The 24,218-nt window shown below is 41.4% G+C and overlaps 6 protein-coding genes across 11 annotated transcripts; all 6 read left to right on the forward strand.

The window, feature by feature from the left end:
- Positions 1-245: 245 nt before the first annotated feature.
- On the forward strand, positions 246-3,618 carry LOC131445024 (uncharacterized). The gene is made up of 6 exons (XM_058615791.1): positions 246-322; positions 875-983; positions 1,074-1,318; positions 2,134-2,230; positions 2,321-2,589; positions 3,285-3,618. Exons 1-6 carry the CDS (start codon positions 308-310, stop codon positions 3,489-3,491), a joined length of 942 nt encoding a protein of 313 aa, XP_058471774.1. The 5' UTR covers positions 246-307; the 3' UTR covers positions 3,492-3,618.
- Positions 3,619-4,100: 482 nt separating this feature from the next.
- Positions 4,101-6,531, forward strand: LOC131444998 (phospholipase A and acyltransferase 4-like). Of its 2 annotated transcripts, none has more exons than XM_058615756.1 (4): positions 4,101-4,375; positions 5,056-5,200; positions 5,291-5,514; positions 6,199-6,531. In XM_058615756.1, exons 1-4 carry the CDS (start codon positions 4,361-4,363, stop codon positions 6,403-6,405), a joined length of 591 nt encoding a protein of 196 aa, XP_058471739.1. In that variant the 5' UTR covers positions 4,101-4,360; the 3' UTR covers positions 6,406-6,531. The 2 variants fall into 2 exon arrangements, with proteins under 2 accessions (XP_058471739.1, XP_058471740.1); XM_058615757.1 differs by lacking the exon at positions 6,199-6,531 and adding an exon at positions 5,646-6,139.
- A 338-nt stretch (positions 6,532-6,869) lies between these two features.
- LOC131444997 (phospholipase A and acyltransferase 4-like) lies at positions 6,870-9,456 on the forward strand. Of its 2 annotated transcripts, none has more exons than XM_058615753.1 (4): positions 6,870-7,294; positions 7,975-8,119; positions 8,210-8,433; positions 9,118-9,456. In XM_058615753.1, the coding sequence occupies exons 1-4, from the start codon at positions 7,280-7,282 to the stop codon at positions 9,361-9,363; spliced, it is 630 nt and encodes a 209-aa protein (XP_058471736.1). In that variant the 5' UTR covers positions 6,870-7,279; the 3' UTR covers positions 9,364-9,456. The 2 variants fall into 2 exon arrangements, with proteins under 2 accessions (XP_058471736.1, XP_058471737.1); XM_058615754.1 differs by lacking the exon at positions 9,118-9,456 and adding an exon at positions 8,565-8,959.
- A 2,235-nt stretch (positions 9,457-11,691) lies between these two features.
- Positions 11,692-17,871, forward strand: LOC131444881 (uncharacterized). 4 transcript variants are annotated; one of them, XM_058615580.1, is made up of 10 exons: positions 11,692-11,768; positions 12,330-12,438; positions 12,529-12,773; positions 13,608-13,704; positions 13,795-14,063; positions 14,726-15,448; positions 15,688-15,753; positions 16,446-16,542; positions 16,633-16,868; positions 17,150-17,871. In XM_058615580.1, exons 1-6 carry the CDS (start codon positions 11,754-11,756, stop codon positions 14,906-14,908), a joined length of 918 nt encoding a protein of 305 aa, XP_058471563.1. In that variant the 5' UTR covers positions 11,692-11,753; the 3' UTR covers positions 14,909-15,448; positions 15,688-15,753; positions 16,446-16,542; positions 16,633-16,868; positions 17,150-17,871. The 4 variants fall into 4 exon arrangements, with proteins under 4 accessions (XP_058471563.1, XP_058471562.1, XP_058471566.1 ...); XM_058615579.1 differs by having other exon boundaries at positions 14,726-15,753; XM_058615583.1 differs by having other exon boundaries at positions 12,547-12,773; positions 14,726-15,753.
- LOC131444912 (phospholipase A and acyltransferase 4-like) lies at positions 16,452-17,935 on the forward strand. Its single transcript, XM_058615614.1, has 3 exons — positions 16,452-16,542; positions 16,633-16,881; positions 17,823-17,935. The coding sequence occupies exons 1-3, from the start codon at positions 16,452-16,454 to the stop codon at positions 17,933-17,935; spliced, it is 453 nt and encodes a 150-aa protein (XP_058471597.1).
- Positions 17,936-19,037: 1,102 nt separating this feature from the next.
- LOC131444964 (phospholipase A and acyltransferase 3-like) lies at positions 19,038-22,350 on the forward strand. Its single transcript, XM_058615699.1, has 6 exons — positions 19,038-19,121; positions 20,335-20,443; positions 20,534-20,787; positions 21,185-21,281; positions 21,372-21,610; positions 22,014-22,350. Exons 1-6 carry the CDS (start codon positions 19,107-19,109, stop codon positions 22,137-22,139), a joined length of 840 nt encoding a protein of 279 aa, XP_058471682.1. The 5' UTR covers positions 19,038-19,106; the 3' UTR covers positions 22,140-22,350.
- The last annotated feature ends 1,868 nt before the right edge of the window (positions 22,351-24,218 follow it).

The following is a 24,218-nucleotide window of genomic DNA, read 5'->3' on the forward strand; positions in this document are numbered from 1 at the left end:
AAAATGCTACTTTGTCTGAATAATTAGAGTTTTAAAGGTTCAATCCACCCAAATTGGCAGCAAGAACTTTCTAGTTCTAGCTTTTCTAGTTTTCTAGTTTACACTGTTTCACAATCACTATTGCAGATTGTATGTTACTGCACAGATACATGAGTCCACGAGTCTAGCATTCATTACATAACTGGCTTTTCTTGTAAACAATAAATCCTGGTCATAAACTGCACCTGTTCCTTCCTTTCTTAAGTGAAAGTATCAGCTGATTTGAGTCACAGTCTGTTCTGCCTTTGATAGGTGAAGAGGTGAAGACATGGGATTGTTCCAGGTGAGTCTCCCGATGATCACTTCAGCTCACTGATGTGTTTGTGCTCATGTTTTTAGGTGATTGTCTGTTATTATTGTGAAACACTATGTGCACTAAAGTATTTGTCCTCACGTGTTAAGTATTGAATTCAGGTGTTTCAGTCAGACTTTGGGCTCTCGGCCTCTTATCTCCAACGAAGGACAATCTTAACGCTTCAGCAAACCAAGACATTTTGGACAATTCAATGCTTCCAACTTTGGGGCAACAGTTTTTTCTATTCCTATGTGACTGTGTCCCAGTGCGCAAAGCAAGGACTATAAAGACATGGTTTCACTTATTTGGTGGAAGAACTTGACTGAACCTATTTTGTCTTTAAACCAGTTACATTTACTGCTGTCCATTCCAAACAGGCCACTCTTGTTATATAGATATGTACATTTTTTACAGAGGTTTTCATGGTTTAATTTAATCTTTTTACAATGTTGTAAATGAAAAGTTTTTTATGATTAACACTCAACATCAAACTGACATAGTATTTTATATATTCCTTGTTTTCGTTGTTTTTGTTTTTAGTCTGTTTTTGACAAATCACTGAATCCTGGAGACCTGATCGAGGTCGACCGTGGGAATTATAAGTACTGGGCCGTTTACATCGGAGGAAATGAAGTGGTTCATTTTGTTAGTGAGTGACATGTTTGTGTTAACTAAATTCACACTGGAGGACAATCTTTAACTTTGATGTTGCTGTGTAACACATTTTCCTCTCTCACAGCAAATGATTCTGGTTCAGACAAGACTTCCTCTAATGCAGAGGTGAAGCGCGAGAAGCTCAGTGACGTGCTCAAAGGTAACAGCTACAAAGTCAACAATCTTCTGGACGACAAGTACGAGCCTCGCGACCCTGACGACATCGTGAAAGACGCACGCAGCAGGATTGGTCTGAAGTACAGAGTCGTCAATTATAACTGCAAAGACTTTGCAACCGAGCTGCGATACGGCAAACCAGAGTCACGGGAGGTGGGTGTCGTGTACAAACAGAAACAGTGTTTAGTAGATATTATTAAAGACAGTTTCTTTAATGTTATGTAGATCTCATCACCCTCATGTTCTATGATCACGTGTTAATGCTTTAACAATGAGATGAGCTGAGACTGACCCGTGATTGGTCAGGCTGGTGTATCAGCAGGAAGAAGTTATTCTTTTGGAAAACAGCTGCAAAAAAAGAAAAAGGGACCAACTCCACATTAAAGTGCTGTGTATGTGTTTGAATGTGTCAGTACAGTTAGTGTAATGGTCAGGTATACAAATACTTTGTCCATATCATGTATGTTACATGTTTTTTTTCCTATTTTGTCTTTGACCCAGTTACATCTACTGCTGCCCATTCCAAACAGGCCACTCTTGTTATATAGATATGTATAATTTTAAAGAGGTTTTCATGGCTTAATTTAATCTTTCTACACTGTTGTAAATGAGATGTTTTTTATGATTAACACTGGTTTATTTTAGTAAAGGAGCAAGAAAAAGAGGCAGAAACAACAGTTGATAAATGGGGGGGGGGGGGTTAACATTCATTTCTAATATGGTGAAAAATAAAACAATGTAAAAATCTTTGTTTTAAATGCTCTAACATAGGCTGTTGTACCTGGTCTGAACACATGGACATTAGAAGTCCTGCTTCAGAGTTCACCGGTATCCTTGACTTGTCATGACAGTTGTAACAAACAATACCATTTATCAACTGTGGGGGGAGCCAGAGAGCAAATCCTTCATTGTGTTATGATTAGCTTTTTATTTTATATATTCATTGTTTTGGTTGTTTTTCTTTTTAGCCTGACATGAATCCTGGAGACCTGATCGAGATCGATCGTGTGGTATATAGCCACTGGGCCGTTTACATCGGAGAAGATGAAGTGGTTCATCTTGTTCGTGAGTGACATGTTTGTGTTTACTACATTCACACTGGAGGACAATCATTAACTTTGATGTTCCTGTGTAACACATTTTCCTCTCTCACAGAAAATGATTCTGGTTCAAAGACCAGTTTTTCATCATTTGGCAAGACGTCTTCAAAATCAGAGGTGAGACGCGACAAGCTCAGTGACGTGCTCAACGGCTACAGCTACCAAGTCAACAATCTTCTGGACGACAAGTACAAGCCTCGCAACCCTGACGTCATCGTGAAAGAGGCCAAGAGCAGGATTGGACCGTCAAAGTACGATGTCGTCATTTACAACTGCGAACACTTTGCGACAGAGATGCGATACGGCACATCAGAGTCACGGCAGGTGGGTGTCATGTGTACAAACAGAGAGTGTTTAGTAGATATTATTAAAGACAGTTTCTTTAATGTTATGTAGATCTCATCACCCTCATGTTCTGTGTTCACATGTTAATGCTTTAAAAATCTTTTCTACTACATGGTCCCAGCACGACTCGACTCACCTCGACACGACAAGGCACGGTTATTTTGCTTTTCCATCAGTGATAGTACCTGGTGCTTTTTGTAGTTCCTGCTCTTGAACTTGGAACTGAACTAGATCAGTTAAAGAAAACTTCAAAATCCTGAAAACACAAGTTAATCTCCAACATTAAGCAAAGGAAATGTCTAAAATGTCAATATTTAACAGAGGAGTCTGGTATATTTAGCGACCACGCTGCTGAAAGATGGCGATCATGAGCCACGAGCCAAATCACAAACCCTGCCACTGTTTTCCAGTTCAGCCACTGTGTCACCGCTCATGCAGGAAGTGTTGAATGATTCTGTGAACAAATCTGTTTAATCCACTGATTCTAATGATTCAGTTACACCCAAAACAACTAAACAAAACAACAACAAAGTCACAGCAGTTTCATTTCTCTGCCCAAACTACTATATTGTAATGTGTCCATCTATCTGCTGTATGAAAAGTGCCATACAAACAAAATGTGATCGATTGATTGATCTTATCTTTCCAAATGATTTTATGTTGATCTCTTGCAGGTAAATGAATGGGCTGTCGCAGCAACAGGAACAACAGGACCAGCAGCAGTAGCAATAGCAGGAGGAGCAGCAATAGGAGGAGCAGCAGCAATAGGAGGAGTAGTAGCAACAGCAGCGTCTGTTGTGGCGTTTCCTGTGGGGTTAGTGGTGATAGCAGGGCTAACTGTGGCTGGGCTGTCACGAATCTTGGAAAGAAAAAAAAAATGATTGATCTTATCTTTCCAAATGATTGTATGTTGATCTCATGCAGGTAAATGCAGGAGCACTGTTTAACTGTAACTGTTGTCAAATCATGTGACTTTTCCATAAACATTAAACTTTCCTTCATGTGTCACTATGTTGCCTTTTAAGCGTTCTCCCCGTGTGTGCGTGCTTTTCTCCGGTTTCCTCCCACAGTCCAAAAACATGCAGATTTGGGGATTAGGCAAATTGGACACTCTACATTGACTGTAGGTGTGAATGTGTGAGTGGATGGTTGTTTGTCTCCATGTGTCCCTGTGATGGACCGTGACCTGTCCAGGGTGTGACTCCGCCTTTTGCCTCATGTCAGCTGGGATTGGCACCAGCAGCCTCATGTGGCGGATGAAGCCTCTGAGATCCAAAGAGGTCAAAGAGACATTTTGTCCCTAAATTGGCAGATTTGGATTTTGGAAGGAGTGCCAAAAGGGTGCCGTGCCAATCCACATAAATTCAGATTGAAATTAAAAGGAAACTTCCTGTTTCCACAAAGAAATTCCACTTCACTAAAAGCCCCCTGAATTTGCAGAATTGATATATATTCCATCCAGTGGCTGGTGTCTTTGACATGCCTTATCAGCAACAACAGATGATGAAGCACGCAACGAGGCAAGCGCGTCCATCCTGCAACCAGTGGACTTACCCGGTAACAGCAAATACTATTTTCTGATTGGCTGATGATAGGCTGCTCATTCAAGAGAGCTGTATGAATTTGACGACACAAAGAAATCCGTTAGAAATCACTGAAATGGGGGTGGAGACTTTAGAGATGAAAGTAAAAGTATCAGCTGATTTGAGTCACAGTCTCTTCTGCCTTTGTTACGTGAGGAGGATAAGACATGGGATCTTCACAGGTGAGTCTCCTGATGATCATTTCAGCTCACTGATGTGTTTGTGCTCATGTTTTTAGGTGTTTTATTTGTTATTATTATCGTGTCACACAACGTGACTGTGTCCCAGTGCGCAAAGCAAGGACTATAAAGACATGGTTTCACTTTCAGTTTTTCGGTGGAAGAACTTGACACATAACATACCATATCGTGTATGTTACCTGTTTTTTTTTCCTATTTTGTCTTTAAACCAGTTACATTTACTGCTGCCCATTCTAAACAGGCCACTCTTGTTATATAGATATGTGTAATTTCATGGCTTAATTTAATCTTTCTACAATGTTGTAAATGAGATGTTTTTTATCATTAACACTCTGGTTTATTTTAGTAAAGGAGCAAGAAAAAGAGGCAGAAACAGCAGTTGATAAAAAGAATAGATTCTGATCAAAAAACGCCAACACTCTTTTTTTGAAACAAAAAATCTTTGTTTTAAATGCTCTAACATAGGCTGTTGTACCTGGTCTGAGCACATGGACATTAGAAGTCCTGCTTCAGAGTTCACCGGTATCCTTGACTTGTCATGACAGTTGTAACAAACAATACCATTTATCAACTGTGGGGGGAGCCAGAGAGCAAATCCTTCACTGTGTTAAGATTGGCATTTTATTTTACATATTAATTGTTTTGGTTGTTTTTGTTTTTAGTCTGTTTCACAAAGTGACATAAACACAAAGTCACAAAGTCACAAATTAAAGACCCTGAATCCTGGAGACCTGATCGAGATCAATCGTGGGACTTTTAACCACTGGGCCGTTTACATCGGAAATGATGAAGTGGTTCATCTTGTTTGTGAGTGACATGTTTGTGTTTACTACATTCACACTGGAGGACAATCTTTAACTTTGATGTTCCTGTTTAACACATTTTCTTCTCTCACAGGGAATTCAAAAGGAGAGGTGAGGCGTGACAAGCTCAGTGACGTGCGCAACGGTGACAACTACCGAGTCAACAATTTTCTGGACAAGAAGTACAAGCCTCGCAACCCTGACGTCATCGTGAAAGAGGCCAAGAGCAGGATTGGACCGTCAAAGTACTATGTCGTCACTTATAACTGCGAGCACTTTGCGACAGAGATGCGATACGGCAAACCAGAGTCAAGACAGGTGGGTGTCATGTGTACAAACAGAGAGTGATTAGTAGATATTATTAAAGACAGTTATGTAGATCTCATCACCCTCATGTTCTATGTTCACATGTTAATGCTTTAAAAATCTTTTCTACTACATGGTCCCAGCACGACTCGACTCACCTCGACACGACAAGGCACGGTTATTTTGCTTTTCCATCAGTGATAGTACCTGGTGCTTTTTGTAGTTCCTGCTCTTGAACTTGGAACTGAACTAGATCAGTTAAAGAAAACTTCAAAATCCTGAAAACACAAGTTAATCTCCAACATTAAGCAAAGGAAATGTCTAAAATGTCAATATTTAACAGAGGAGTCTGGTATATTTAGCGACCACGCTGCTGAAAGACGGCGATCATGAGCCACGAGCCAAATCACAAACCCTGCCACTGTATTCCAGTTCAGCCACTGTGTCACCGCTCATGCAGGAAGTGCTGAATGATTCTGTGAACAAATCCTTTTAATCCACTGATTCTAATGATTCAGTTACACCCAAAACAACTAAACAAAACAACAACAAAGTCACAGCAGTTTCATTTCTCTGCCCAAACTACTATATTGTAATGTGTCCATCTATCTGCTGTATGAAAAGTGCCATACAAACAAAATGTGATCGATTGATTGATCTTATCTTTCCAAATGATTTTATGTTGATCTCTTGCAGGTAAATGAATGGGCTGTCACAGCAACAAGAACAACAGGACCAGCAGCAGTAGCAATAGCAGTAGGAGTAGTAGCAATAGGAGGAGGAGCAGCAATAGGAGTAGTAGCAGCAGCAGCGTCTGTTGTTTCGTTTCCTGCGGGGTTAGTGGCGATAGCACGGCTAACTGTGGCTGGGCTGTCACGAAAGAGGAACAAAAAAAAAGATTGATCTTATCTTTCCAAATGATTGTATGTTGATCTCATGCAGGTAAATGCAGGAGCACTGTTTAACACTAACTGTTGTCAAATCATGTGACTTTCCATAAACATTAAACTTTCCTTCATGTGTCACTATGTTGCCTTTTAAGCGTTCTCCCCGTGTGTGCGTGCTTTTCTCCAGTTTCCTCCCACAGTCCAAAAACATGCAGATTTGGGGATTAGGCAAATTGGACACTCTACATTGACTGTAGGTGTGAATGTGTGAGTGGATGGTTGTTTGTCTCCATGTGTCCCTGTGATGGACCGTGACCTGTCCAGGGTGTGACTCCGCCTTTTGCCCCATGTCAGCTGGGATTGGCACCAGCAGCCCCAGTGACTGTCATGTGGCGGATGAAGCCTCTGAGATCCAAAGAGGTCAAAGAGACATTTTGTCCCTAAATTGGCAGATTTGGATTTTGGAAGGAGTGGCAAAAGGGTGCCGTACCAATCCACATAAATTCAGATTGAAATTAAAAGGAAACTTCCTGTTTCCACAAAGAAATTCCACTTCACTAAAAGCCCCCTGAATTTGCAGAATTGATCTATATTCCATCCAGTGGCTGGTGTCTTTGACATGCCTTATCAGCAACAACAGATGATGAAGCACGCAACGAGGCAAGCGCGTCCATCCTGCAACCAGTGGACTTACCCGGTAACAGCAAATACTATTTTCTGATTGGCTGAAGATAGGCTGCTCATTCAAGAGAGCTTTATGAATTTGACGACACAAAGAAATCCGTTAGAACTCACTGAAATGGGGGTGGAGACTTTAGAGGTGAAAGTAAAAGTATCAGCTGATTTGAGTCACAGTCTCTTCTGCCTTTGTTACGTGAGGAGGATAAGACATGGGATCTTCAAATGTGAGTCTCCTGATGATCATTTCAGCTCACTGATGTGTTTGTGCTCATGTTTTTAGGTGTTTTATTTGTTATTATTATCGTGTCACACAACGTGACTGTGTCCCAGTGCGCAAAGCAAGGACTATAAAGACATGGTTTCACTTTCAGTTTTTCGGTGGAAGAACTTGACACATAACATACCATATCGTGTATGTTACCTGTTTTTTTTTCCTATTTTGTCTTTAAACCAGTTACATTTACTGCTGCCCATTCTAAACAGGCCACTCTTGTTATATAGATATGTGTAATTTCATGGCTTAATTTAATCTTTCTACAATGTTGTAAATGAGATGTTTTTTATCATTAACACTCTGGTTTATTTTAGTAAAGGAGCAAGAAAAAGAGGCAGAAACAGCAGTTGATAAAAAGAATAGATTCTGATCAAAAAACGCCAACACTCTTTTTTTGAAACAAAAAATCTTTGTTTTAAATGCTCTAACATAGGCTGTTGTACCTGGTCTGAGCACATGGACATTAGAAGTCCTGCTTCAGAGTTCACCGGTATCCTTGACTTGTCATGACAGTTGTAACAAACAATACCATTTATCAACTGTGGGGGGAGCCAGAGAGCAAATCCTTCACTGTGTTAAGATTGGCATTTTATTTTACATATTAATTGTTTTGGTTGTTTTTGTTTTTAGTCTGTTTCACAAAGTGACATAAACACAAAGTCACAAAGTCACAAATTAAAGACCCTGAATCCTGGAGACCTGATCGAGATCAATCATGGGACTTTTAACCACTGGGCCGTTTACATCGGAAATGATGAAGTGGTTCATCTTGTTTGTGAGTGACATGTTTGTGTTTACTACATTCACACTGGAGGACAATCTTTAACTTTGATGCTCCTGTTTAACACATTTTCTTCTCTCACAGGGAATTCAAGTGGAGAGGTGAGGCGTGACAAGCTCAGTGACGTGCGCAACGGTGACAACTACCGAGTCAACTATTTTCTGGACAAGAAGTACAAGCCTCGCAACCCTGACGTCATCGTGAAAGAGGCCAAGAGCAGGATTGGACCGTCAAAGTACGATGTCTTCACTTATAACTGCGAGCACTTCGCGACAGAGATGCGATACGGCAAACCAGAGTCAAGACAGGTGGGTGTCATGTGTACAAACAGAGAGTGATTAGTAGATATTATTAAAGACAGTTATGTAGATCTCATCACCCTCATGTTCTATGTTCACATGTTAATGCTTTAAAAATCTTTTCTACTACATGGTCCCAGCACGACTCGACTCACCTCGACACGACAAGGCACGGTTATTTTGCTTTTCCATCAGTGATAGTACCTGGTGCTTTTTGTAGTTCCTGCTCTTGAACTTGGAACTGAACTAGATCAGTTAAAGAAAACTTCAAAATCCTGAAAACACAAGTTAATCTCCAACATTAAGCAAAGGAAATGTCTAAAATGTCAATATTTAACAGAGGAGTCTGGTATATTTAGCGACCACGCTGCTGAAAGACGGCGATCATGAGCCACGAGCCAAATCACAAACCCTGCCACTGTATTCCAGTTCAGCCACTGTGTCACCGCTCATGCAGGAAGTGCTGAATGATTCTGTGAACAAATCCTTTTAATCCACTGATTCTAATGATTCAGTTACACCCAAAACAACTAAACAAAACAACAACAAAGTCACAGCAGTTTCATTTCTCTGCCCAAACTACTATATTGTAATGTGACCATCTATCTGCTGTATGAAAAGTGCCATACAAACAAAATGTGATCGATTGATTGATCTTATCTTTCCAAATGATTTTATGTTGATCTCTTGCAGGTAAATGAATGGGCTGTCGCAGCAACAGGAACAACAGGACCAGCAGCAGTAGCAATAGCAGGAGGAGCAGTAGCAATAGGAGGAGGAGCAGCAATAGGAGGAGGAGTAGTAGCAACAGCAGCGTCTGTTGTGGCGTTTCCTGTGGGGTTAGTGGTGATAGCAGGGCTAACTGTGGCTGGGCTGTCACGAATCTTGAAAAGAAGAAAAAAAAGATTGTTCTTATCTTTCCAAATGATTGTATGTTGATCTCATGCAGGTAAATGCAGGAGCACTGTTTTACACTAACTGTTGTCAAATCATGTGACTTTCCATAAACATTAAACTTTCCTTCATGTGTCACTATGTTGCCTTTTAAGCGTTCTCCCCGTGTGTGCGTGGTTTTCTCCGGTTTCCTCCCACAGTCCAAAAACATGCAGATTTGGGGATTAGGAAAATTGGACACTCTACATTGACTGTAGGTGTGAATGTGTGAGTGGATGGTTGTTTGTCTCCATGTGTCCCTGTGATGGACTGTGACCTGTCAAGGGTGTGACTCTGCCTTTTGCCCCATGTCAGCTGGGATTGGCACCAGCAGCCCCAGTGACTGTCATGTGGCGGATGAAGCCTCTGAGATCCAAAGAGGTCAAAGAGACATTTTGTCCCTAAATTGGCAGATTTGGATTTTGGAAGGAGCGACAAAAGGGTGCCGTACCAATCCACATACATTTATATTGAAATTAAAAGGAAACTTCCTGTTTCCACAAACAAATTCCACTTCACACTTATAGTAGACCACCTCAGGATGACCCTCACAAAACATCAGGCCATTCTGATGTGGCATTTCAAAGTAAAAGCCCTCTGAATTGGCGGAATTGATAGATTAGAGATCCGACATGACGCTCTGTTCGGAGCTGACGTTCACCAAAGTCTATAAAGACATCTTAACACTACAGCTTTCACCCATTCACATGCTTCAACATGAGGTTAAGTGTCTTGCTCAAGGACACCTATAGACTAGCGGGGCCAGGAAATGAACCCACAACCAGTTAGGCTACAACTGAGCTACTATGGCTCAATTCTGACTCCTCCCTTTTTTGAATGCTTTTACTTTTGAAACTAAGTGTATTTTATATCAGAAAATTACTTTACATACCTAAGTACAGTAAATGTCATGAAACTTTAAGATTTTTACTTAAGTATTATTAAAAAAAAAAGTGACTTCAACTTCTACCAAAGTCATTTTCTGCTAGCATACTTTTACCCAAGTATGTCTTTTAGGAACTTTATACAAGACTGTCCAGAACGGAAAGGGTTTAGTCCCCTCCCACTTCCAAGAGGCGTGACCAATGGATGTAGGTAAAAATGCCTCTGTGGGCAAATGGACAGACCTACAACCAATCAGACTAATGATCCGAATGATGAATGCAGAGCGACAGAGAACGTGTCAACAAACGTGCCGGTTGTAGTTTTCTAGCAGCGATGGCGTTCTAGTAATGGCGTCTAACGGGGGGAACTCGGCGGAGAAAGTTGCTTAAAATGGAGGCAACAGCCGAATCGAAAGACAACTTCAGGGGTCGCCATGTTGGATGTTTACAAAAGCTGCAAGACGACGCTTCTCTGGCGTCCAGAGGGAATAAAACACTATTGTGATTGGTTTATCAGAGATTCTGTTGGCGTGAAATCAAATCACTGGCAGATTCTTTTGTGTTCCCAACTCGGATTTTGTGAGCGAAGTCCAGAAAAACATAGCAGCCCCTTGTTTGACAATATAACATAACATGGAGTGCCTGCTCAGCAATGCACACCAATGAAAACTCCTCTATTGTTATCTTTCAGTGTTTCTTCTTCCGCCAAAATTTTGCCACGAACCTTGTCCCACAGCTTTGAGAAAAACCCCACACATTCTAAATCAAAAATGTTTTTTAAACATTTTTTACAGAAAAAACATTGCTATGGTGGTTGTCTATCCCTGTGTGTTATTTTCATTGTCATATGACTTGCAGTTTTTCTTAAAATCACCTAAAAGCGCAGAGAGTTCTGCTCAAATACTCTCATTGACCCCCATGTTAAAACTCTACTTTGTTATTTAAAAATCAAGACGATGGGGATTTTAAAACTGTCATTTCTCTGTCAATTCACACCCGTTTTTCACAAATTTGAATGTCTCCTGAAAGCCTCCTGACGCTCACAGACCAAGAAAGCAAAACAAGTTGCTTTCTCTGTTTTTCACCAGTTTTGGACAGTTAGAAACAGGTGTTTGGAAGTGGGAGGGGGGAATCAGGGAGGGGGAGGGGCTTGTTAGTCAGTCTCTCTATCGCTCGCTCTCAAAGTTTTAAAGGTTGATTCCACAAAAATGCTACTTTGTCTGAATAATTAGAGTTTTAAAGGTTCAATCCACCCAAATTGGCAGCAAGAACTTTCTAGTTCTAGCTTTTCTAGTTTTCTAGTTTACACTGTTTCACAATCACTATTGCAGATTGTATGTTACTGCACAGATACATGAGTCCACGAGTCTAGCATTCATTACATAACTGGCTTTTCTTGTAAACAATAAATCCTGGTCATAAACTGCACCTGTTCCTTCCTTTCTTAAGTGAAAGTATCAGCTGATTTGAGTCACAGTCTGTTCTGCCTTTGATAGGTGAAGAGGTGAAGACATGGGATTGTTCCAGGTGAGTCTCCCGATGATCACTTCAGCTCACTGATGTGTTTGTGCTCACGTTTTTAGGTGATTATCTGTTATTATTGTGAAACACTATGTGCACTAAAGTATTTGTCCTCACGTGTTAAGTATTGAATTCAGGTGTTTCAGTCAGACTTTGGGCTCTCGGCCTCTTATCTCCAACGAAGGACAATCTTAACGCTTCAGCAAACCAAGACATTTTGGACAATTCAATGCTTCCAACCTTGGGGCAACAGTTTTATTCATTTCCAACGTGACTGTGTCCCAGTGCGCAAAGCAAGGACTATAAAGACATGGTTTCACTTATTTGGTGGAAGAACTTGACTGAACCTATTTTGTCTTTAAACCAGTTACATTTACTGCTGTCCATTCCAAACAGGCCACTCTTGTTATATAGATATGTACATTTTTTACAGAGGTTTTCATGGTTTAATTGAATCTTTTTACAATGTTGTAAATGAAAAGTTTTTTATGATTAACACTCAACATCAAACTGACATTTTGGCATTTTATTTTATATATTCCTTGTTTTGGTTGTTTTTGTTTTTAGTCTGTTTTTGACAAATCACTGAATCCTGGAGACCTGATCGAGGTCGACCGTGGGAATTATAACGACTGGGCCGTTTACATCGGAGGAAATGAAGTGGTTCATTTTGTTAGTGAGTGACATGTTTGTGTTTACTACATTCACACTGGAGGACAATCTTTAACTTTGATGTTGCTGTGTAACACATTTTCCTCTCTCACAGCAAATGATTCTGGTTCAGACAGGACTTCCTCTAATGCAGAGGTGAAGTGCGAGAAGCTCAGTGACGTGCTCAAAGGTAACAGCTACAAAGTCAACAATCTTCTGGACGACAAGTACGAGCCTCGCGACCCTGACGACATCGTGAAAGACGCACGCAGCAGGATTGGTCGGAAGTACAGAGTCGTCAATTATAACTGCAAAGACTTTGCAACCGAGCTGCGATACGGCAAACCAGAGTCACGGGAGGTGGGTGTCGTGTACAAACAGAAACAGTGTTTAGTAGATATTATTAAAGACAGTTTCTTTAATGTTATGTAGATCTCATCACCCTCATGTTCTATGATCACGTGTTAATGCTTTAACAATGAGATGAGCTGAGACTGACCCGTGATTGGTCAGGCTGGTGTATCAGCAGGAGGAAGTTATTCTTTTGGAAAACAGCTGCAAAAAAAGAAAAAGGGACCAACTCCACATTAAAGTGCTGTGTATGTGTTTGAATATGTCAGTACAGTTAGTGTAATGGTCAGGTATACAAATACTTTTGTCCATATCATGTATGTTACATGTTTTTTTTCCTATTTTGTCTTTAACCCAGTTACATCTACTGCTGCCCATTCCAAACAGGCCACTCTTGTTATATAGATATGTATAATTTTAAAGAGGTTTTCATGGCTTAATTTAATCTTTCTACACTGTTGTAAATGAGATGTTTTTTATGATTAACACTCTGGTTTATTTTAGTAAAGGAGCAAGAAAAAGAGGCAGAAACAGCAGTGGATAAAATGTGTGTGTGTGTGTGTGGGGGGGGGGGTTAACATTCATTTCTAATATCTTGAAAAATAAAACAATGTAAAAATCTTTGTTTTAAATGCTCTAACATAGGCTGTTGTACCTGGTCTGAACACATGGACATTAGAAGTCCTGCTTCAGAGTTCACCGGTATCCTTGACTTGTCATGACAGTTGTAACAAAACAATACCATTTATCAACTGTGGGGGGAGCCAGAGAGCAAATCCTTCATTGTGTTATGATTAGCTTTTTATTTTATATATTCATTGTTTTGGTTGCTTTTTTTTTTAGCCTAAAAAGAATCCTGGAGACCTGATCGAGGTCAACCGTGGGAATTATAGCCACTGGGCTGTTTACATCGGAGGAAAGGAAGTGGTTCATCTTGTTCGTGAGTGACATGTTTGTGTTTACTACATTCACACTGGAGGACAATCTTTAACTTTGATGTTCCTGTGTAACACATTTTCCTCTCTCACAGGAAATGATTCTGCTTCAACGACCAGTTTTTCACCATCTGGCCAGACGTCTTCAAAATCAGAGGTGAGGTGCGACAAGCTCAGTGACGTGCTCAACGGCGACAGCTACCAAGTCAACAATCTTCTTGACGACAAGTACAAGCCTCGCAACCCTGACGACATCGTGAAAGTGGCCAAGAAGAGGATTGGACCGTCAAAGTACGATGTCGTCATTTCTAACTGCGAACACTTTGCGACAGAGATGCGATACGGCACACCAGTGTCAAGACAGGTGGGTGTCATGTGTACAAACAGAGAGTGTTTAGTAGATATTATTAAAGACAGTTTCTTTAATGTTATGTAGATCTCATCACCCTCATGTTCTATGTTCACATGTTAATGCTTTAAAAATCTTTTCTACTACATGGTCCCAGCACGACTCGACTCACCTTGACACGACAAGGCACGGTTATTTTGCTTTTCCATCAGCGATAGTACCTGGTGCTTCTTTTAGTTCCTGCTCTTGAACTTGGAACTGAACCAGATCAGTTAAAGAAAACTTCAGAGGAGTCTGTTAAATATCTGAAAGCCGGCGATCATGAGCGACGAGCCAAATCACAAACCCTGCCGCTGTATTCCAGTTCAGCGATTCACGATTCTGTGAACAAATCTTTTTAATCCACTGATTCTAATGATTCAGTTACACCCAAAACAACTAAACAAAGTCACAGCAGTTTCATTTCTCTGCCCAAAGTACTATACTGTAATGTGTGTGTCTGTCTATCTATCTACCTATTTATCTATCTATCTATCTATCTATCTATCTTGTTGCTGTTGTGTCGTGTGTTTGTGTCTATAGGTTTCAATTTGCTGTATGAAAAGTGCCATACAAACAAAATGTGATTGATTGATTGATCTTATCTTTCCAAATGATTTTATTTTGATCTTTTGCAGGTAAAAAAATGGGGAGGAGCAGTATTGGTAGGAGTAGCAACAGGAGGAGGAGCAGCAGCAGCCACATTTGCAGCAGGAGCAGCAGTAGCAGTAGTGTCTGTTGTTGGGGTGTTGTCTGGGGGGGTAGGGGTGGTAGTAGGGCTAACTGTGGTTGGGCTGTCACAAGAGAGGAAAAAAAAATAAAAAGATTGATCTTGTCTTTCCAAATGATTTTATGTTGATCTTTTGCAGGTAAATGCCGGAGCAATGTTTTTGGTGTGGTGGTGTTTGTGGGGGTAGTGCTGATAGTACAGCTAGTGCTGTCGTCATGAGACGGGAAAAAGAAACAAGGACATGATGACACAACACAACAAGAAGCAGAAGCAACACAAAAATCACACATATAAAACTTATAATTATTATGTTATAAATTGAATTCTATTGATTCTAAATCAGAAAGTCTGTCTTGATTAAACATTTAAGTGTTATATTATTCTGTAAATGTTAAACTACATGTGATTACATATTCACTGTATTAACGTTTATCAAATCATGTGACTTTTCCATAAACATGAAAGTTTCCTTCATGTGTCACTATGTTGCCTCTTGCAGTAAGTGTTTTCCCGTGTGTGCGTGGGTTCCCTGTGATGGACCGTGACCTGTCCAGGGTGTGACTCTGGGATTGGCACCAGCAGCCCCCGTGACTGTGGAATGTGGAGGATGAAGCCTCTGAGATCCAAAGAGGTCAAAGAGACATTTTGTCCACATAAATTCAGATTGAAATTAAAAGGAAACTTCCTGTTTCCACAAACAAATTCCACTTAACACTAATAGTAGAAATGTCAGGCCATTCTGATGTGGCATTTCAAAGTAAAAGCCCTCTAAATTTGCAGAATTTATCTATATTCCATCCAGTGGCTGGTGATTACAAAATGTTGTTACGTGTGTGTGTGTGTCTGTCTGTCTTTGACATGCCTTATCAGCAACAACAGATGATGAAGCACGCAACGAAGAAAGCGCGTCCATCCTGCAACCAGTGGACTTACCCGGTAACAGCAAATACTATTTTCTGATTGGCTGATGATAGGCTGCTCATTCAAGAGAGCTGTATGAATTTGACGACACAAAGAAATACGTTAGAACTCACTGAAATGGGGGTGGAGACTTTAGAGGTGAAAGTAAAAGTATCAGCTGATTTGAGTCACAGTCTCTTCTGCCTTTGTTACGTGAGGAGGATAAGACATGGGATCTTCACAGGTGAGTCTCCTGATGATCATTTCAGCTCAGGCCACTCTTGTTATATAGATATGTGTAATTTTAAAGAGGTTTTCGTGGCTTAATTTAATCTTTCTACAATGTTGTAAATGAGATGTTTTTTATGATTAACACTCTGGTTTATTTTAGTAAAGGAGCAAGAAAAAGAGGCAGAAACAGCAGTCGATAAAATGTGTGTGTGGGGGGGGGGGGGGGGGTTAACTTTCATTTCTAATATCGTGAAAAATAAAACAGTGTAAAAATCTTTGTTTTAAATGCTCTAACATAGGCTGTTGTACCTGGTCTGAACACATGGACATTAGAAGTCCTGCTTCAGAGTTCACCGGTATCCTTGACTTGTCATGACAGTTGTAACAAAACAATACCATTTATCAACTGTGGGGGGAGCCAGAGAGCAAATCCTTCATTGTGTTATGATTAGCTTTTTATTTTATATATTCATTGTTTTGGTTGTTTTTGTTTTTAGCCTAAAATGATTCCTGGAGACCTGATCGCGATCGATCGTGTGGTACATAAGCACTGGACCGTTTACATCGGAGAAGATGAAGTGGTTCATCTTGTTCGTGAGTGACATGTTTGTGTTTACTACATTCACACTGGAGGACAATCTTTAACTTTGATGTTCCTGTGTAACACATTTTCCTCTCTTGCAGCAAATTATATTCGTTCTTCAGAAGGAGAGGTGAGGCGCGACAAGCTCAGTGACGTGCTCAACGGCGACAGCTACCAAGTCAACAATCTTCTGGACGACAAGTACAAGCCTCGCGACCCTGACGTCATCGTGAAAGAGGCCAAGAAGAGGATTGGACCGTCAAAGTACGATGACGTCAATTATAACTGCAAACACTTTGCGACAGAGATGCGATACGGCAAACCAGAGTCAAGACAGGTGGGTGTCATGTGTACAAACAGAGAGTGTTTAGTAGATATTATTAAAGACAGTTTCTTTAATGTTATGACATTAACAAATCTTTTTAATCCACTGATTCTAATGATTCAGTTACACCCACATCTATCTATCTATCTATCTATCTATCTATCTTGTTGCTGTTGTGTTGTGTGTTTGTGTCTATAGGTTTCAATTTGCTGTATGAAAAGTGTCATACAAACAAAATGTGATCGATTGATTGATCTTATCTTTCCAAATGGTTTTATTTTGATCTTTTGCAGGTAAAATATTAGGGAGGAGCAGCAGTAGTAGGAGTAGCAACAGGAGTAGCAACAGGAGGAGGAGCAGCAGCAGCAACATTGGCAGCAGGAGCAGCAGCAGTAACATTGGCAGCAGGAGCAGCAGTAGCAGCAGTGTCTGTTGTTGGGGTGTTGTCTGGGGGGGTAGGGGTGGTAGTAGGGCTAACTGTGGTTGGGCTGTCACAAGAGAGGAAAAAAAAATAAAAAGATTGATCTTGTCTTTCCAAATGATTTTATGTTGATCTTTTGCAGGTAAATGCAGGAGCTATGTTTTTGGTGTGGTGGTGTTTGTGGGGGTAGTGCCGATAGTACAGCTAGTGCTGTCGTCATGAGACGGGAAAAAGAAACAAGGACATGATGACACAACACAACAAGAAGCAGAAGCAACACAAAAATCACACATATAAAACTTATAATAATTATGTTATAAATTGAATTCTATTGATTCTAAATCAGAAAGTCTGTCTTGATTAAACATTTAAGTGTTATATTATTCTGTAAATGTTAAACTACATGTGATTACATATTCACTGTATTAACGTTTACCAAATCATGTGACTTTTCCATAAACATGAAACTTTCCTTCATGTGTCACTATGTTGCCTTTTACACTAAGTGTTCTCCCGTGTATGTGTGGGTTCCCTGTGACGGACAGTGACCTGTCCAGGGTGTGACTCTGGAATTGGCACCAGCAGCCCCCGTGACTGTGGAATGTGGCGGATGAAGCCTCTGAGATCCAAAGAGGTCAAAGAGACATTTTGTCCCTAAATTGGCAGATTTGGATTTTGAAAGGAGTGCCAAAAGGGTGCTGTGCCAATCCACATAAATTCAGACTGAAATTAAAAGGAAACTTCCTGTTTCCACAAACAAATTCCCCTTCACACTAATAGTAGAAATGTCAGGCCATTCTGATGTGGCATTTCAAAGTCACCTGGATTATTTGTTCAAAATGCTTCTGCAAGTCTTTTAACTGGAGCATGTAAGACATTATTGCTCTCATCGTTAAAAACTGTTTTTGTGTTAATGTCAGAGAAGGTAAAATACAGGTAGAAAGATATAAGTAGAAAGTTATACAGTATTTATGTGTTGGAACTGAAAATGAAACGCACGGATGATCTTTACAACACTGTTGTAAAGATTAACAATCACACTGTTGTAACAAGAGGCTACATGAGTTATCTGGGATGCAAGGACTTGTTATGCTGCATTTCTGCACAATATTGATGGTTTCTATAGCCATAATGATGTTATTAAGAGGTGGATTCATTCAGGCAGGATGCCACTGAAGGCCGAGGCAGTGGAGGCGGGTGATTAACATTAAAAGGAAACTTCCTGTTTCCACAAACAAATTCCACTTCACACTAATAATAGACCACCTCAGGATGACCCTCACAAAATATCAGGCCATTCGGATGTGGCATTTTAAAGTAAAAGCCAGATGGCAGGCTTCACCCCATTCACGCAACAAACCTCTGTCGGCCTCTGTTGGTCATATTGGCAAGTGTGGAAACACAGACATTGTGACAGACAGACAGACAGTCGCACAGAGCCACTAAAAACAATACTTCACTCTCACTCTGTGGGGTGAAGTAAACAGGTGCTTGGTAGTGGGGGGGCACAAATTAGGGGCAAAAATACTACCTTTTCTAAATACTTTGAGTTTTGAAGGTTCAATCCACCCAAATCGGCAGCAAGATCTTTCTAGTTCTAGCTAATTTTCTAGTTTATAATGAGGTTCCCCTGTTTTACAGTCACTATTGCAGTTTGTACGTGACTGCACAGATACATGAGTCCACAAGTCTGGTATTACATAACTGGCTTTTCTTATCAACAATAAATCCTGGTCATAAACTGCACTGATCCTTCCTTTCTTAAGTGAAAGTATCGGCTGATTTGAGTCACAGTCTGTTCTGCCTTTGATACGTGAAGAGGTGAAGACATGGGAGCGTCACAGGTGAGTCTCCCGATGATCACTTCAGCTCACTGATGTGTTTGTGCTCATGTTTTTAGGTGATTATCTGTTACTATTGTGAAACACTATGTGCACAAAAGTATTTGTCCTCATGTGTTAAGAATTGAATTCAGGTGTTTCAGTCAGGCTTTGGGCTCTCGTCCTCTTATCTCCAACGAAGGACAATCTTAACGCTTCAGCAAACCAAGACATTTTGGACAATTCAATGCTTCCAACTTTGGGGCAACAGTTTTTTCTATTCCAACGTGACTGTGTCCCAGTGCGCAAAGCAAGGACTATAAAGTCATGGTTTCACTTTCAGTTTTGGTGTGGAAAAAGTTGACATGTAACATACCATGAGGGGGTGGGGCCAGCCTACCACCAGCAGGAGCGAAGTTCCCCCCAGACCGCCCACCAAGGAGACAGGACAGAGCCCGCTACAGCCACCCCCCACCACCCATCAGAGGCCGACCGCACACCCCCTATCCCAAGGAGGGACAGGCGGAGGCCCATGCACAATCCCAAGCCAGGGGGCCCCCCGGAGACAGGAGACGGGTCAGGCCAGGGCAGGACTCCCAAGCATAGGTAGGGGCCAGAGTTCCCACGGACTCACCACAACTGACCCCACTAAACATCCAGGAGCGATGGTGGGCAGTCTGCCACCCACCACCGCACCTTCAGGGAGGTGTGTCATGATGGGACGCAGCTATGGCACCCGGGCACCCCCCAGCTGACAAAAGGGACCAAATCCCACGCATCTGCCGTCTCCACCCAGGAGCCTAGGAGCAAGCAGGAGTCGGGCACCCATGAGAGGACTCATGACCACCCCCCAGGACTGGCCCACCAGGGAATGATTTGGTAGTGTTTGTGTGCATGTGTGTGTGATGCGTGATATGATATGGGGTATGTTGGTGTCTAGTGCGCAGTTAAAATAGCAGGGGATGTGGCACCGACACCCCACTGCTGGCAGACAGTGGAGCTGTCAACGGGCCCTCCCCCCCAGACCCGAATGTCTATTATGCGATCAAATAAGGGACAGAGAGCGACCCCACCAACCATGTGGTGGTATCGTTGACTTGTCATGACAGTTGTAATAAACAATACCATTTATCAACTGTGGGGGGAGCCAGAGAGCAAATCCTTCATTGTGTTACATCAAACTGACGTTTGGCATTTTATTTTATATATTAATTGTTGTGGTTGTTTTTGTTTTTAGTCCGTTTCAGTCACAGAACCAAAGCCTGGAGACCTGATCGCAGTCGACCGTGGGAATTATACCCACTGGGCCGTTTACATCGGAGAAGATGAAGTGGTTCATTTTGCTAGTGAGTGACATGTTTGTGTTTACTACATTCACACTGGAGGACAATCTTTAACTTTGATGTTCCTATGTAACATATTTTCCTGTCTCGCAGGAATCAACGATTCTGGTCCAGACAAGACTTCCTTGAATGCAGAAGTGAAGTGCCAAATGCTCAGTGACATGCTCAACGGCAACAGTTACCGAGTCAACAATCTTCTGGACGACAAGTACAAGCCTCGCGACCTTGAAGTCATAGTGAAAGAGGCCCGCAGCAGGATTGGTCAGAAGTTGACGTACGATGTCGTCAATTATAACTCCGAACACTTTGTGACAGAGATGCGATACGGCAAACCAGAGTCACGGCAGGTGGGTGTCATGTGTACAAACGGAAAGTGTTTAGCAGATATTATTAAAGACAGCTTCTTTAATGTTATATAGATCTCATCACCCCGATGTTCTGTGTTCACATGTTAATGCTTTAAAAATGTTTCGTCTCACATTGCACTTTTTGGATATGTATAACTTTATAGAGGTATTCATGGCTTAATTTAGTCTTTCTAGAATATTGTAAATGAGATGTTGCTTAGTACTTTTTATGATTAACACTCTAGTTTATTGTAGTAAAGGAGCAAGAAAAAGAGGCAGAAAGAGCAGTCAATCAAAAAACGCAAACACTAATTTGGGGGGAGGGGTTTGGGGGGGCCTGAGAGCAAAACCCGATTTTATTTGATATATTAATTGCTTTGGTTGCCTTTGTTTTTAGTCTAACATGAATCCTGGAGACCTGATCGAGGTCGACCGAGGGAATTCTAAGCACTGGGCCGTTTACGTCGGAGAAAATGATGTGGTTCATGTTACTAGTGAGTGACATGTTTGTGTTTACTACATTTGCGCTGGAGGACAATCTTTAACTTTAATATTCTTGTTAAACACATGTTCCTCTCTCGCAGCAAATGACAGGACTCCCTTGAAAGCAGAGGTGATGCGCGAAAAGCTCCATGTCATGCTGAACGGCAACAGCTACCGAGTCAACAATCTTCTGGACAACAAGTATAAGCCTCTCAACCCTGATGTCATAGTGAAAGAGGCCTGCAGCAGGGTTGGTCAACAGTTACTGTACGATGCCACCATGCGTAACTCCGAACACTTTGTGACAGAGCTGCGATACGGCAAACGAAAGTCACGGCAGGTGGGTGTCATGTGTACAAACAGAAACAGTGTTTAGTAGATATTATTAAATGTTATCGAGATCTCATCATCCTGATGTTCTAAGTTCACATGTAAATGACATGTTAAAAATCTACCGTCTCATTTGATTCTAAAATGTGACGTCAAAAGTGACTGTGTCAGACGGAGTCTGTGAGTAGGTACTATATTGTACTGGAAAACCAACCAAACTGTGTAGAGTCGAACTGAACTATCTATCTATCTATCTATCTATCTATCTATCTATCTAGTCTAGTGTGTATGTCTATAGGTTTTATTGTGTAAAGCACTTTGTGCTACAATTTGCTGTTTGAAAAGTTCCATTCAAACAAAATCTGATTGATTGATTGATCACTTGTTTATTCTTTCCAACCGATCTCCCGCAGGTTAAAGAAGCAGTGATCGGAGTAATAACCGGGCCAGTGGGACTTTTGGCTGCTCCTCTGCTTAAGTTGACGAGCAGCTTAAGCTCTTCTGAAGAACCCACTGAAGCAGAAAGCCTCACTGAATGAATCACTGAATGTGATTCATTCAGTGAAAGGTTGAAATGGACTTGATTCGTTTACAAAAACACAAACAATTATCTTCAGAAGAATGATCTTCCATTTGTTAAGACCTAATTCTACAAGCTGTGGTTTGATCGCTCAAAAATTTTGGGGAACACAAAAATCACAAATCTGGTATAAATTGAAATCTATTGATTCTAAATCAGAAAGTCTGTAGTTATTACAGAGTTATTAAACATTAGGTGTCAGTGTGTGAGTGGATGGTTTTTTGTCTCCATGTGTCCCTGTGAGAGGTCAAAGAGGTCAAAGACACATTTTGTCACTAAATTGGTAGATATGGACTTTGGAACGAGCGCCAAAAGGGTGCCGTGCCAATCCACATAAATTCAGATTGATATTAAAAGGAAACCACTCAGCATCCATCAACCCCCACGCAGCACCCATTGGCCCCCGCTCAGCACCCGGAGGCTCCCGCTTAGTCCCCCGCTCAGGCTCCCGCTCAAGCCCCTACGAGGCACCCAAAGGCCCCCACTCAGCACCCAGAGGTCCCTGCTCAAGTCCCCGCTCAGCACCCAGAGGCTCCTGCTCAATTCCCTGCTCAAGCCCCCGCTCAGCACCCAGAGGCTCCTGCTCAATTCCCTGCTCAAGCCCCCTCTCAGCACCCAGCAGCCCCTGCTTCGCACCCAGAGGCCCCTGCTCAAGCCCCCCCTCAGCACCCAGAGGCCTCTGCTCAAGTCCCCGCTCAAGCCCCCGCTCAGCACCCAGAGGTTCCTGCTCAATTCCCTGCTCAAGCCCCCTCTCAGCACCCAGCAGCCCCTGCTTAGCACCCAGAGGCCCCTGCTCAAGCCCCCCCTCAGCACCCAGAGGCCTCTGCTCAAGTCCCCGCTCAAGCCCCCACTCAGAACCTAGGCCCCTGCTCAAGCCCCATTGTAAATGGTAATAAAAAGTGAAATTATAGAAACAACTTGTAAATGATGTATTAATCCATCAATAAATGAATTTACAAAACAACATGGTATTATAATATATAATTACATTATAATCTCTCTCTCTCTCTCTCTCTCTATGTATATAATATTATTATATTTTAATCTATATAAATATATATCTCTATAATATGCTGCATTGACGTTTGAGAATGTGCTGCCTGATCTCGGCCACCAGATGTCACTTGCACGGAATCAAACATTACCCACGCCCACATTTAGCTCAACCCTGATCTGCGTATACTGCAGCCAGGTGCAATTGGAGTTGAGTCACAGTCTCTTCTGCCTTTGTTACGTGCGGAGGATAAGACATGGAATCTTCACAGGTGAGTCTCCCGATGATCATTCCAGCTCACTGATGTGTTCGTGCTCATGTTTTTAGGGGATTTTCTGTTATTATTATCGTGTCACACAACGTGACTGTGTCCCAGTGCGCAAAGCAAGGACTATAAAGACATGGTTTCACTTTGAGTTTTGGCGTGGAAGAACTTGACTGGCCCACATTCCATATCCTATAAGTTACATGTTTCTTCTTATTTTGTCTTTAAACCAGTTAAACTGACTGCTGCTCATTTGAAACAGGCCACTCTTGTTATATAGATATGTATATGACATGGGGGGAAGGGGTGTTTTTAAAAATAAAGCAATGTAAAAATATTTGTTTAAATGCTGTTGAACCTGTTCTAACAAACAATACCATTTATCAACTGTGGGGAGAGCCCGAGAACAAATCCCTCATTGTGTTACATCAAACTGACGTTTGGCATTTTATTTCATATACTTTATAAATTGTTGTGGTTGTTTTTGTTTTTAGTCCGTTTCAGTCACGAAACCAAAGCCTGGAGACCTGATCTCCAGGCTTTGGAGACGAGGTCAACTGTGGGAATTATAGCCACTGGGCCGTTTACATCGGAGAAGATGAAGTGGTACATATCATGTGTACAAACAGAGAGTGTTTAGTAGATATTATTAAAGACAGTTTCTTTAATGTTATGTAGATCTCATCACCCTGATGTTCTATGTTCACATGTTAATGCTTTAAAAATCTTTTTTACTACATGGTCCCAGCACGACTCGACTCACCTCGACACGGCAAGGC

The sequence above is a fragment of the Solea solea genome, chromosome 18 (assembly GCF_958295425.1).
Source record: "Solea solea chromosome 18, fSolSol10.1, whole genome shotgun sequence".
Taxonomy (NCBI): domain Eukaryota; kingdom Metazoa; phylum Chordata; class Actinopteri; order Pleuronectiformes; family Soleidae; genus Solea; species Solea solea.